The following is a 15,317-nucleotide window of genomic DNA, read 5'->3' on the forward strand; positions in this document are numbered from 1 at the left end:
TGAGGCCGGAATTGAACCTGGGTCCCTGGCGCTGTGAGGCAGCAGTGCTAACCACTGTGCCGCCCCTATGTCAAGAAGTAGCATTCAGAGTCAGCTAATGCACTTCAGGCCTTCCCTGGCTGGTGGGTGCCACAGGGTGTGAAGTCTATCGTCGATACAGGAAACAATACTATAAACTTAATTTATTAAATTGCCCTTTTCTTTGTAACGATTTTGCTGCTTATTGTATGTACTGTTTGCGTTTGAATAGAGGGTGTCTCTGACATTTATCAATAATAATTCCTTGTCCATGAGCTTGGTCCATTTGAACTCAGGTACCTTCAGCTGAACCTTTGGAGGAAACTTACAGCTCTCTAGTTTTCTTTTATTCTTTCACAGGATGTAGGTATCACTGGCAAGGCCAGCAATTGTTGCCCATCCCTAATTGTCCTTGCATTGCAGTTAGAACATAGAACATAGAACATAGAACATTACAGCGCAGAACAGGCCCTTCGGCCCACGATGTTGCACCGACCAGTTAAAAAAAAACTGTGACCCTCCAACCTAAACCAATTTCTTTTCGTCCATGAACCTATCTACGGATCTCTTAAACGCCCCCAAACTAGGCGCATTTACAACTGATGCTGGCAGGGCATTCCAATCCCTCACCACCCTCTGGGTAAAGAACCTACCCCTGACATCGGTTCTATAACTACCCCCCCTCAATTTAAAGCCATGCCCCCTCGTGCTGGATTTCTCCATCAGAGGAAAAAGGCTATCACTATCCACCCTATCTAAACCTCTAATCATCTTATAAGTTTCAATAAGATCCCCTCTTAGCCGCCGCCTTTCCAGCGAAAACAATCCCAAATCCCTCAGCCTCTCCTCATAGGATTTCCCCTCCATACCAGGCAACATCCTGGTAAACCTCCTCTGCACCCTCTCCAAAGCCTCCACATCCTTCCTGTAATGTGGGGACCAGAACTGCACACAGTACTCCAAGTGCGGCCGCACCAGAGTTGTGTACAGTTGCAACATAACGCTACGACTCCTAAATTCAATCCCCCTACCAATAAACGCCAAGACACCATATGCCTTCTTAACAACCTTATCTACTTGATTCCCAACTTTCAGGGATCTATGCACACATACACCTAGATCCCTCTGCTCCTCCACACTATTCAAAGTCCTCCCGTTAGCCCTATACTCAACACATCTGTTATTCCTACCAAAGTGAATTACCTCACACTTCTCCGCATTAAACTCCATCCGCCACCTCTCGGCCCAACTTTGCAACCTGTCTAAGTCTTCCTGCAAACTACGACACCCTTCCTCACTGTCTACCACACCACCGACTTTGGTGTCATCAGCAAATTTGCTAATCCACCCAACTATACCCTCATCCAGATCATTAATAAATATTACAAACAGCAGTGGCCCCAAAACAGATCCCTGAGGTACACCCCTTGTAACCGCACTCCATGATGAATATTTACTATCAACCACCACCCTCTGTTTCCTATCCGCTAGCCAATTCCTGATCCAATTTCCTAGATCACCCCCAATCCCATACATCTGCATTTTCTGTAGAAGCCTACCATGGTGAACCTTATCAAACGCCTTACTAAAATCCATATATACCACGTCCACTGCCTTGCCCCCATCCACCTCCTTGGTCACTTTCTCAAAAAACTCAATAAGGTTAGTAAGGCACGACCTACCTGCCACAAAACCATGCTGACTATCACCTATCAATTCATTACTCTCCAAATAACTATAAATCCTATCCCTTATAATTTTTTCCAACATCTTGCCGACAACAGAAGTGAGACTCACCGGTCTATAATTCCCGGGGAAGTCTCTGTTCCCCTTCTTAAGAGTCAACCAAATTGCTGTGGGCCTGGAGTCACATGTTGGCCAGACCGGAAAAGAGTGCAAATTTCCTTCCGTAAAGGGCATTAGGGCACTTACAACAAGGGCTATTATAATTCCGGATTAATCAGTCAAATTATTAATCAATTGAATTCAAATTCCACCAGCTGCCTTGGTAATAGCCTGAGTTTCTGGATTATTAGTCCAGTGTCATTACCACTACACCATCATGTTCCTCAATGCTGGAAGAAGCTGGGATGAATTCCTTTTTACACAAAGAGAATGCGTTAACTGAGAGGTCATAATTCTTTCCCTTTATCTCAGTACACTGGCATGAACGGCCACTTATCCACACTTATCGTCACATCACCCAGCTGTTCTCATACCATCTCTACGACTTCCACCTCAGCTACAATCCGCAGGTGATAGAGAAACACTGTAAGGTCCTTCTTCATCTGGATGCTGTTATCTTCCAATTGCGCCACTGTGAAGATGCGCATCTTACACTTTCTCCACACCTGTCAATCAAAGACTGAGTGTTAGTGAATGAGCTGACAGCAATCCCTCTTCAGTTTGCAACTAGTGAGGAATTCAATTTAGCAAGAAAGCAGTTTTGCTGAGAAGGGTTTGTATGAGGGAATGGTTAGTAGGTTGCAGAAGAGTTCGTATGACATCTTAATATTGTTTCTGAAAATGGGCCCACCTAAATTATCTTTTTTTTTCCAAACCTGACATTCTCCATCCTTACATTTCAGAAATGGCTGGCAAAGGCTGACTAAATTCTAGAAATTTCTGAGAGTACTATGCTCCAATCAATCCTGGAAATATCCAATATTTCTCTGATGCTGTGCTGAGGTCCTGACTTCCAGCCCTTTCTAGGATTTTTGAATTGGATTTCTAAGGAGTGAAATCTCCACCCAATTAACTCTACCCCACTTATACATCCATTTGGCATTTCCATCAAAATTATCATGATTAATTGGACAACCTCCCCATGGAAATTTGGCTGCAGGTTGGAACCATTCCACTTATATAGGGGGCCAAGGGGGGGGACACTCAGTGGGGGGTGGGCAACCTTACCTCCCATGGTGGGCAAATCATATATTTTTTAACAGCGTGGAGCAGGCAGGTAGCTGAGATGTCTATAATAGCTTGCGCAGATGACAAATCACCCCATAAAAATTAGATGCCCTCCTGTTGATCTTGCCAACTCCAGCAGGGTGCACCAGCTGGCACAGTCCTCAAGTCACCACTGTTACTGCAGATTTTTTAAACCATTATTCTTAATTCATTTGTTTTATTTTCGGTGAGTGAGATAGCAGAAACTGAGCTAAAGACTCCTTATCGCAGGATTGATGATGTGTGATGTATTCGAGTACAAATTTGAGAAGGTGTCCTCTGACTTTTATTAACAGAATAAAATGGTCAGTATAAATTGAATAGAAGTAATCTGCAGACGATAAATACAAGTGAGTTATAGTCCTGTTAATTTGCTAAGTCTACATATTGTGTCACAGACTGTCAGCTGGTTTACATCTGCTTTGTCACTGCCGATCAAAATTGCATTCATTGCATTCTAAACTTTTATAAGCCTTAATATTATTCTCTGTGAATGATGGTCCTTTAACAGGGAAGGTTTTAACCATGAAGGTGATAGGGGAACAAGTTATTAAGTTAAAAAAAAGTGTCTTAAATAACAGTAGCACATATACAATGCCATTTTCACTCTTGAATTACTTTCTGAACTTCAGCATGTTAAAGCAGGTAAGATGAAATTGCCATTTTCAGGCCAGTACTTAGACAATCAACATACTATAAGAAGTGACAAAATAGTTCTTCAAAACTGATCATTCTGAATCTGGCCAGAAATACAGAGCTAATGTACTCATTGTCCTGTAACTCTATCCCTGTAGCTCTGTACCTGTGCAACCCTGTACTTCCTGACTTGCACCCTGTACTTCATGTCCTGTAGCCCTTTACTTCCTGTACCTGCTGGCCTGTACCTGAAGCCCTGCACCCCGTGTACCTAGCTCTGTACCTGCTGCTCAGTAGCCCCATCACCTTTAGCCCTGTACCTGCAGCTCTGTACCTCTAACTCTGTGCTTCTGTACTTGGAGCCCTTACCTCCTGGATCAGAAGCTCTGTAATTGTTAGTCACCAACCTTGAACTCCCTGTTCCTCCAACACTGAACCCCCTGTGCCTCGAACCTTGAACCCCCGTGCCTCTAATCCTGCACCCCCTGTGCCACCAAACCTGCACCCTCTGTACCACCAACCCTGCACCCTCTGTACCACCAACCCTGCACCCTCTGTGCCACCAACCTGTACCCCCTGTGCCTCAAACTCTCTACCCCGTGCCTTGAACCCTGTACCCCATGCCACAACCCTGTACCCCCTATGTCTCCAACCTTGTACATTATGTGTCTCCAGCTCTGTGCCCCCTGTGCCTGCACCCCTTACCTAAATCCTGAACCGCAGCTCTGTATTTACTCTACCTGCAGTCCTAAAGCAAATGTACCTTCCCTGCTGTATGTAGTGTATCTGCTGTCCTGCTGCTTCAGTTAATTTGAGTGATTGCAGTGTTGGTTTATTGATCATAGTGCTGCTGTTGACATTGATTCTGCACCTAAAGTGAATTGCAGTAATTCCACTAGACAAGCACACGCACAGCAGAGCTAACCCATCAATAGAGTGATATGATAAATGGTTGCTCTTAATAAAAACATTTTCACATTACCTTATGCTGCCTGAGGAGGAAAGGCAGCAGCATCAGCATTCCTCCATCATGAACTATCCACCAGACATCAATGTAACCCTCAGAGTACCTCTCCTGGTTGGATGGAAACGCAGTGATATTCTTAGCGACCAGAAGGGCCAAGCGACCTGCTGTTGTTTCTCGAACCACTTCTACAAAAACAAGTTTTCAAGGTGACTGAGTGCTGCCATTACTGCACAGGATCCAAGATTCCTGCATTTACACTGCCTTTTGAAAGCATGTTATTATTTTCATTCACCCATTCAGAAAATAACAGAGCGACCAAAAGGATTTGTTTGATAGAGAGAAACTAGTTCCTCCAATCAGATCAAGGATATGGGGACATAATTTTTAATGGGGTGGAGAATGGAGTGACTGGCTCAGGAGGTGAAATCATCTCACTCTCTTTCAAACAAAGGTTAACAGAAATAAAGAATTTGTTTCCTCAAAATGTAATGGATGCTGGGGAACAACTGGAGATTTCAAGACCAAGAATGATGGATTTTTGTTGAGTAAGGGTGATAAGGAATGTGGAGCTAAGATGGTGAAATGGATCTGAGGTTCAAATTGGTCATGGTGGAATTGAATGGTGAGGCTGGCTTGGGGAACCGATCAGCCTGCTCCTCTTAGTACACTGCTCATTTCCAATTCTGCATCTTTGAATGATCCTACAAATTCTTACGGTATGGCTGAGATTTGATTTAACATGTACGACCTTACTTGCATTCTAGATATCCATTCTGTTATATAGAGGTGATGGTGATGGGAGGGAGCGTATAACTCTACTGTAACAATCAGGAAGAGTTTAGCTGACATAAATAATAAGATTCAAGATCGAGTAGTTCATGAGCATCGTCTCAACTGCAGTGTTTTACAGCCCCGCAGACAATCCTAGACTTTTCATTCTTTTTGATAAGTATATTTCTTTTTCTCACTCCTTGGAAAGAATTCTCGTTCACATAACGGGTTTGAAATGACAATCATCAATATTTTTTCCACTACTGTTGAATGCCATCATTCTGTTTGGTTATACTGCAGGATGACTAATCTAACAATCTTGTAGATGAAGCCTTTATTTTCCACTTTTTGACCATGAACGATTGACAAATCCATCCCCAAATTACCCAAGCAAAACATTCCACATGTAGTTAATGCTAATTTATCCCTATTGCCTTTGAAGTTCTTTTCAGTTTGGGCTCCTGAGCTTTTATTTTTAATTGTGCTTTATAATCTGATTCAGAATTCATGGGCAGTCCCTTATGAATCCTGTGATTTTCAGATTGATACGTACCGATTATATTTTTCCATGTTCTGGGATCATCAGATTGCCTCCAGGCTCTTGGCCAGCCCATCAGTACAGTGTTGTGTTGCATTCCTCCCAGACCACAGGACTGGATGAGGTGAGACATGCCATCACGCAGATTGGAGGACACAACCGCCTGACAGAACCCTTTCACCTTTTCCACTTCCATGAGACGCTTGACAGACTGCCAAGGTGGAGAGATCAGAACAGGAATTAAAAAGGAATGAAATTAACACAAGATTATTAGCAAAATCAACATTTGGGAGGTTGGTTGGTGGAATGGTAGTAATGATCAAAATGAGAGTGTGATTAGTCAGCTACACAGATTGATTTATTGACAACGATTTAAAGCTCTAATCTTCACAAGCCTCCACCTCTTTCCTGAGGTTGGTTTGGAGTGCAGTAATTTTCTGATGGGATAGAATTTGTAAGTTGTTATTGATTACCCAAAAACATGCCAAAAACACGTTCCAACTTGCTAGATTACATTATTTAACTACATGTTCCGGACTTTATGGGCTGAATTCCCTGCGGTAGCTGCAGGAGAGGCATTTAAACGGGTGCGAGGGTAGTGGTGGGGACTTCCCCGCTTTTCCACCTCTGCCCCTATTAAGTCGGTGGCTTGAAGGCTCATCAATGGCCTTCCCACCCCACCCACCACCAACTGAGGCCTTTAAGTGGGCAATTAATGCTCAATTAAGGGCCTCATTCCACTACTCCTGGTATTCACCTAAGGTAGTCATGATGTGGAGATGCCGGCGTTGGACTGGGGTAAACACAGTAAGAAGTTTAACAACACCAGGTTAAAGTCCAACAGGTTTATTTGGTAGCAAAAGCCACACAAGTTTTCGGAGTTCTAAGCCCCTTCTTCAGGTGAGTGGGAATTCTGTTCACAAACAGAGCTTATAAAGACACAGACTCAATTTACATGAATAATGGTTGGAATGCAAATACTTACAACTAATCAAGTCTTTAAGAAACAAAACAATGTGAATGGAGAGAGCATCAAGACAGGCTAAAAAGATGTGTATTGTCTCCAGACAAGACAGCCAGTGAAATTCTGCAGGTCCACGCAACTGTGGGAGTTACAAATAGTGTGACATGAACCCAATATCCCGGTTGAGGCCGTCCTCGTGTGTGCGGAACTTGGCTATCAGTTTCTGCTCAGCGACTCTGCGCTGTCGTCAGCGCAGAGTCGCTGAGCAGAAACTGATAGCCAAGTTCCGCACACACGAGGATGGCCTCAACCGGGATATTGGGTTCATGTCACACTATTTGTAACTCCCACAGTTGCGTGGACCTGCAGAGTTTCACTGGCTGTCTTGTCTGGAGACAATACACATCTTTTTAGCCTGTCTTGATGCTCTCTCCATTCACATTGTTTTGTTTCTTAAAGACTTGATTAGTTGTAAGTATTCGCATTCCAACCGTTATTCATGTAAATTGAGTCTGTGTCTTTATAAGCTCTGTTTGTGAACAGAATTCCCACTCACCTGAAGAAGGGGCTTAGAGCTCCGAAAGCTTGTGTGGCTTTTGCTACCAAATAAACCTGTTGGACTTTAACCTGGTGTTGTTAAACTTCTTACTGTATTCACCTAAGGGGCAGGTGGGGAACTCAGCATGTGGAAAACCATTAAAGCAAACCTGGTCAGGGTTGCTTGCATGCTTCCTGTGGGTCCTTTGTTGTCAGGACTGTGTCATGATTGAGGGATCAGGCATTCGGAAGATGGGGTGAGGGGTGGGGACTAGCTGAGAGCCACTCCCATGCCATTGTTGCTGATACCCCTCCCTTCTTACCTGCGACCTAAACCTTGTGACCCTCTTCCTGCCATCGCACGCTTGTGGCCTGGTTCCCTTGTCGATCCTGGTCCACGGGTGGGTGCATTATTGGCAACAGCCACTGCCTCCCTGGTGGCCCTGCCAAGAAATGAATGACTGCCGATCTCTGATTGGCAGCAGCTCTCGGCTGGACCACCATCCCCATGCTCCCTGATCCTGGGGAAGGCCCTCTGCTGCCCAGTTAGGTGCCTAATTGGCGCTTGATCTGGTGGGTCCTCACAAAGAGAGGTGACGTGGGGCTGTCACTTGCTTTCCAACCAGTGGGCAAGATCCCTGTTGCCTACATTAAATTCTGCCCTATGCGTTATGGTTTGTGATAGCACAGGCATAACCTGCTATGTTAAAGTGAGTAAACTATCTGAGAAGGCCATACTTGTCACGCGTTACTAGGTCGACATGCTTGTGTAATATAAATTGCATCCACAGCTTTAGATCCTGGTGCCCTACATTTTCATTAGTTCGTAGAGAAACATTCAATCCCAGTGCCTTTGATCACAGATTTTACAAACATCTTGGCAGCAATTAATAATTAATTGCTCTAAGTAATGGATGCTTCAGGGATTGTTACTGCATGAATAATTTTGTTATCAAAGATTATCTGAGCATTTTACCTGCAAGATGATAAATAAATTCCAGTGTGACAGGACTTATTGAAAACTATCAGGTTTCTTTTTAATACTCATCAGAAGAAATACAGCTCCCCCCCCCCCCCCCCCCCCCCACCCTGCCCCCGCACCTCGCCTCCACCCCCACCCCTGTTCCTGCACCTAAGAGAGAGGAAAGAATCAGAAGTCAAACTAAGGCAAGTAAGCTCCTGTTGTATAACTCTCTGGCTCAACATGGTTTGAAGTCTCACAACACCAGTCTCACAACATGGTTTAACAGCAGCATTTCAGAGACCTGGAAATATAGGCTCTCTGCTGTTCCAGTGACTCAGTCAAGTCGAGTGCAGTACAAGGCTAAGAAATATAGCCAACAACTGACAGAGAAATATGAAGAAATACTGTATTAAAGCAAACTGACTTATGTAAATTTACTAAATTTCATGTTATCATGGCCCAGATCTTCCGGTCTCCAGATAGTCACAGACTGGAAATACCCTGGAAGTTGCACTACGGGACCTCTTGGAGGTCCTAACACAAGGGCTCTGTGGGAATTGACAAGGAAGTTTGAACTTCCAATGGACAATCTTCTGCTTCCTCGGACCCTCCAAAAAATCTCCAACTCTGAGTTAGCGTTGGAGACTTTGGATGGCTCCAACTTACCCTGATACTTACCCAGGAAGTGTTAGGTTGGAAAAAACCTGTTCCAATACTTGGGTAACTAGACAACTGACCCGCAACTACACCCCTGATCCCCTGACTGCCCCGATCCTCTGACTCTCCCCCACCAACCCGACCTGACTAGTCCCAGGCCCAACATGACTATCTCCCACCACCCCCGAACTCCAAATACTCCAACCCAACCTACCTAGCCACTAACCCAACATGAGCCATCCCTGACCCACCTAGCTACTCACCCAGTACTCACCTGTCACTCTATCCTCTCTCCCACCTCATTCACCTACCACACTATCCACCTGTCACTCTACCTACCTCATCCACCTAGCCAACTGCCAGATTACCCCTTACTCATGCTATCCCCTGACCTAATTACCTTACTTACCCTACCCCCTAATGCTAACAATCATTATCCACTTACTTTACCAACTCTAAACACTTATCCGCTTACCTTACCTACCCGACACTCTTACCCACCCTACATTCATACCTACTTACCTCATCCACCCTGCCCTCTATTTTTTATTCTTTCATAGTGTTGGCGTGACTGTCTAGGCTTTCATTTATTGTTCATAGCTTATCACCCTTAAGAAGGGGGTAGTGAACTGCTTGTTTGAACTGCTGTAATCTGTGTGGTGTAGGTACACCCATAGTGCTGTTAGGGAGGGATTTCCATGATTTTGACCCAGCAACATTGACAGAAGAGCGATATATTTCCAAGTCAGGATAGTGTGTGGCTTGGGAAACTTGCAGGTGACGGTGTTCCCATGTATCTGCTGCCCATGTACTTTTAGGTGGTGGAGGTTGTGGATTTATAAGTTGTTGTCTGAAGAGCTTTGGTGAGTTGCTGCAGTGCACCTTGTAGACGATATACACTGCTGCCACTGTGCACCAGTGGTGGCGGGATTGGATATTTGTGCAAGCAGAGAGTATTCCATCACACATTGATGTGTGCCATGTAAATGGTGGACAGGCATTGGAGAGTTAGGAGATGAGTTAATCATTGCAAGATTTCTAGCCTCTGATCTGCTGTTGTAGCCGTAGTATTAATATAGCTAGTCCAGTTCAGGTTTTGATCAATGGTAACCCTCAGGACATTGCTAATGGGGAATTCGGTGATGGTAATGACACTGAATGTGAAGAGACAATGGTTAAGTTCTCTCTGTTGGAGATGTCATTGCCTGGCAGCTTTATGGCACGAATGTTACTTGCTACTTGTCAGCCTAAGCCTGGATATTGTCCAGATCTTGCTGCATTTCGACATGGACTGCTTCATTATCTGAGGAATCATGAATGGTGCTGAACATTGTGCAGTCATCAAGAACATTCCCCACTTCTGACCTTATGTTGGATGGAAGGTCATTGATGAAACAGCTAGGGCAGCACGGTGGCACAGTGGTTAGCACCACTGCTTCACAGCGCCAGGAACCTGGGTTCGATTCCCGGCTTGGGTCACTGCCTGTGTGGAGTTTGCACATTCTCCCTGTGTCTGCGTGGGTTTCCCCTGGGTGCTCCAGTTTCCTCCCACAGTCCAAAGGTGTGCAGGTTAGGTGAATTGGTCATGCTAAATTCTCTCTCAGTGTACCCGAACAGGTGCCGGAGTGTGGCAATTAGGAATTTTCACAGTAACTTAATTGCAGTGTGAATGTAAGCCTACTTGTGACTAATAAATAAACTTTTTTTTACTTTGAAGATGGTCGGGTCTAGGCCACTAGCCTGAGGAACTCTTGCAATGATGTTCTGGAACTGAAATGGTTGACCTCCTGCAACCACAATCTTTGAGTCAGCTATGACTCCAACCAGTGGAGGGTTTTCCCTTCTGATTTCCATTGACTCCTGTTTTGCTAGGGCTCCATGATGCCACACTCGGTCAAATGCTGCATTAATGTCAAAGGCAGGCACCCCCACCTTATCTCTGGCATTCAGCTCTTTTGTCCATGTTTGAACCAATGCTGTAATGAGGTCAGGAGCTGAATGGCCTTGGCGGAATTCAAACTGAGCGTAAGTGAGCAGGTCATTGCTAGGCAAATGCCTCTTATTAACACTGTTGACAGCCCCTTCCATCACTTTACTGATGATCAATAGTAGATTGATAGGGGGGTTATTGGCCGGTAACTGTCCTGCTTTTTGTGCGCAGGACATAACTAGACAAATTTCCAATTGCTGGTTAGATGTCAGTGTTTTAACTGTACTGGAACAACATATCTACATCTATGGCAAGTTCTGGAGCACAAGCCTTCAGTACTATTGGTGGAATATTGTCAGGGCCCATTGCCTTTGCAGTATCCAGTGCCTTCAACCATTTCTTGATGTTGTGTAGAGTGAATCAAATTGGCTGAAGACTGGCCTCTGTGACACTGGGATCCTCAGGAGGAGGCTGAGATGGATTATCCACTTGGCAGTTCTGGCTGAAGATTGTTGCAAATGCTTCAGAACCTTATCGTATTCCACCGTACCAACTTATCCACTTATCCTGCATGCTTAGCTTCTCTTCCTAACTGTTGTCAAAGCAGTTTTGGAACATATGGACTCTTACTATAACATGGCAGCTAGTGCCGTAAAAGCTTATTGCAGGCCTGGGAGGAATTGGAAGCTTGGATTTCCCAAAACCCTGGAAGGTTTGGGATCTTGCTGGAGTTGAGTTGGCAGGGGGGCATGTTGGACAGGACAGCACACGGTTGATGGGGAAAGGGTGGGCATGGGGAAACAAAAACATGGGGTGGGGAGGCTCCACCTGGCACGGGTGAGGGGGAAAGAATGTGCGCCACTCATTTTCATTAACCTGCAGCCTGCGACATTTAAATGCTGGCCTCATTTTATTTCAGCAGCAGTAGGATGAGGCCCTTAATTAGGCATTTACTACAACTAGGCCGTAAGTGGGCAGCCCATCTGATGCCTCCACTCTATTTTTGAATTCAAGGTAGAGGCGGGTGGACATGCTGACAGTGGGCATGCCGCTGATGCCATGGCATGCTAATTCACAGGTCCACCTTTCCTGCCATGGGTAGCTCATAAAATTGGAGGAGGAGGGGGAGCAAAAATAGAAGAGAAATCCTATGGGCCGACTTCATGATACATAGGCCGGGATTTTCCCTGGCCCCCAACAAGGCAGGACTCGCCACAGGGAATGTGACAGCCAAACCAAAGGTTCATTGACTTTAGGCAGGAATGGATGGATGATCCCAACAATGGGTGGGGCTGGATAATCACACTCATGACCACAATACTTAGGAGTCTTGATGATGGCAGGAATGACTATATACTGCGGCAGGTAACTAATTAAACTTCTTACGGCTTTTGAAAGAATACACTCCTGATGCTGAGTGGTGTTTTAAGCTACAGCATGGTGTACATATTGTGCCAGGAGGTCATACGTGAAATGGTGGTGTAGCAGGCTGCAGGTCAATGAAAATGAGTGGGGCACATTCTTTCCCCCCCTCCCAATGGCACGCTGGGCGGCAAGTGGAGTCAGAGGCTTCAGCCACAATGGCGGTGGGGGGCATTTTCCTCATCATGCTCATAAGACTCTGCCCCTCTTATTTACCGTAAGAGTTTTAACAACACCAGGTTAAAGTCCAACAGGTTTATTTGGTAGCAAATACCATTAGCTTTCGGAGCGCTGCTCCTTCGTCAGATGGAGTGGAAATGTGCTCTCAAACAGGGCACAGAGACACAAAATCAAGTTACAGAATACTGATTAGAATGCGAATCCCTACAACCAACCAGATCTTAAAGATTCAGACAATGTGGGTGGAGGGAGCATTAAGCACAGGTTAAAGAGATGTGTATTGTCTCCAGACAGGACAGCCCGCAAGTCTAGGAGGCAAGCTGTGGGGGTTACTGATAATGTGACATAAATCCAACATCCCGGTTTAGGCCGTCCTCATGTGTGCGGAACTTGGCTATCAGTTTCTGCTGACAGTTATTTACAGTAAGAAGTTTAACAACACCAGGTTAAAGTCCAACAGGTTTATTTGGTAGCAAAAGCCACACAAGCTTTCGGAGCTGCAAGCCCCTTCTTCAGGTGAGTGCTCACCTGAAGAAGGGGCTTGCAGCTCCGAAAGCTTGTGTGGCTTTTGCTACCAAATAAACCTGTTGGACTTTAACCTGGTGTTGTTAAACTTCTTACTGTGTTTACCCCAGTCCAACGCCGGCATCTCCACATCATGACAGTTATTTACCCTTATTTATCTCTTATTTACCCACAGGAATGGAGAGGACCTTGTGCCTTACCTACATACTTCCGCAGTGTCCATGTCTGATGGTGGGGCTGCTGATATGCAAGTGCTGAACTACCGCCATGGTGCCTCAGTCTCGGAAGCCTATTGGCTGTCCTTAATTAGATGTGATTCCTCGAGTCAGGCCCTGGGGCTTTGTCAGTTTTAATGTTTAGGGAACATTAAAACTGACAAAGCCCCAGGGCCTGATGGCATCTATCCTCGACTGCTCAGGGAGACGAGAGGTGAAATTGCTGGGCCTCTGACGAAAATCTTTGTCGCTTCTTTGGACACGGGTGAGGTCCCTGAGGATTGGAGGATAGCGAATGTGGTCCCGTTGTTTAAGAAGGGTAGCAGGGATAACCCAGGAAATTATAGGCTGGTGAGCTTGACGTCCGTGGTAGGGAAGTTGTTGGAGAGGATTCTTAGAGACAGGATGTATGTGCATTTAGAACGGAACAATCTCATTAGTGACAGACAGCATGGTTTTGTAAGAGGGAGGTCGTGCCTTACAAATTTGGTGGAGTTTTTTGAGGAAGTGACAAAAACGGTTGATGAAGGAAGGGCCGTGGATGTCGTCTATATGGATTTCAGTAAGGCATTTGACAAAGTCTCACATGGCAGGTTGGTTAAGAAGGTTAAGGCTCATGGGATACAAGGAGAAGTGGCTCGATGGGTGGAGAACTGGCTTGGCCATAGGAGACAGAGGGTAGTGGTCGAAGGGTCTTTTTCCGGCTGGAGGTCTGTGACCAGTGGTGTTCCGCAGGGCTCTGTACTGGGACCTCTGCTATTTGTGATATATATAAATGATTTGGAAGAAGGTGTAACTGGTGTAATCAGCAAGTTTGCGGATGACACGAAGATGGCTGGAATTGCGGATAGCGAAGAGCATTGTCGGGCAATACAGCAGGATATAGATAGGCTGGAAAATTGGGCGGAGAGGTGGCAGATGGAATTTAATCCGGATAAATGCGAAGTGATGCATTTTGGAAGAAATAATGTAGGGAGGAGTTATACAATAAATGGCAGAGTCATCAGGAGTATAGAAACACAGAGGGACCTAGGTGTGCAAGTCCACAAATCCTTGAAGGTGGCAACACAGGTGGAGAAGGTGGTGAAGAAGGCATATGGTATGCTTGCCTTTATAGGACGGGGTATAGAGTATAAAAGCTGGAGTCTGATGATGCAGCTGTGTAGAACGCTGGTTAGGCCACATTTGGAGTACTGCGTCCAGTTCTGGTCGCCGCACTACCAGAAGGACGTGGAGGCATTGGAGAGAGTGCAGAGAAGGTTTACCAGGATGTTGCCTGGTATGGAGGGTCTTAGCTATGAGGAGAGATTGGGTAGACTGGGGTTGTTCTCCTTGGAAAGACGGAGAATGAGGGGAGATCTAATAGAGGTATACAAGATTATGAAGGGTATAGATAGGGTGAACAGTGGGAAGCTTTTTCCCAGGTCGGAGGTGACGATCACGAGGGGTCACGGGCTCAAGCTGAGAGGGGCGAAGTATAACTCAGACATCAGAGGGATGTTTTTTACACAGAGGGTGGTGGGGGCCTGGAATGCGCTGCCAAGTAGGGTGGTGGAGGCAGGCACGCTGACATCGTTTAAGACTTACCTGGATAGTCACATGAGCAGCTTGGGAATGGAGGGATACAAACGATTGGTCCAGTTGGACCAAGGAGCGGCACAGGCTTGGAGGGCCGAAGGGCCTGTTTCCTGTGCTGTACTGTTCTTTGTTCTTTGTTCTTTGAGTCCAATTAATTGGCTGCCTCCCCCAAAATTGCCTGTGGTATTTGTAGGTTTAATATCGCATTTAATCTCAATGGTGGGATCAGGATCAGGAGTGAAAATCTTACTCCCACACCACAATATACCTGCATTAGTTCCATAACTCTTAATATACTCTACTTGCAAAACAAATATCTCAGCTTTGAAATTGTGAATGAACCCAGTGAAAACAGGTTTTTCAGAGAGTTGCCTCCAAAACCAGAAAACACACCACAGAAAACCCTGCCCCATGATACTCTCCAATTTTAAGATAACGCTGCCTTTTTCTTGATTTCCCCAAC

The 15,317-nt window shown here is 45.4% G+C and overlaps 1 protein-coding gene across 1 annotated transcript in view; it reads right to left on the reverse strand.

Moving 5' to 3' along the window:
• The window catches only part of LOC144508242 (solute carrier family 12 member 5-like), a 312,299-nt gene that overhangs the window by 13,633 nt on the left and 283,349 nt on the right, over positions 1-15,317 (reverse strand). The window contains exons 18-20 of the mRNA XM_078236057.1: positions 5,898-6,093; positions 4,589-4,758; positions 2,238-2,369 (exon numbers count right to left, since the gene is read on the reverse strand). Coding sequence (XP_078092183.1) covers positions 2,238-2,369; positions 4,589-4,758; positions 5,898-6,093 — 498 coding nt within the window. The remainder of the gene's footprint in view (positions 1-2,237; positions 2,370-4,588; positions 4,759-5,897; positions 6,094-15,317) is intronic.

The sequence above is a fragment of the Mustelus asterias genome, chromosome 20 (genome assembly GCF_964213995.1).
Source record: "Mustelus asterias chromosome 20, sMusAst1.hap1.1, whole genome shotgun sequence".
Lineage (NCBI taxonomy): Eukaryota > Metazoa > Chordata > Chondrichthyes > Carcharhiniformes > Triakidae > Mustelus > Mustelus asterias.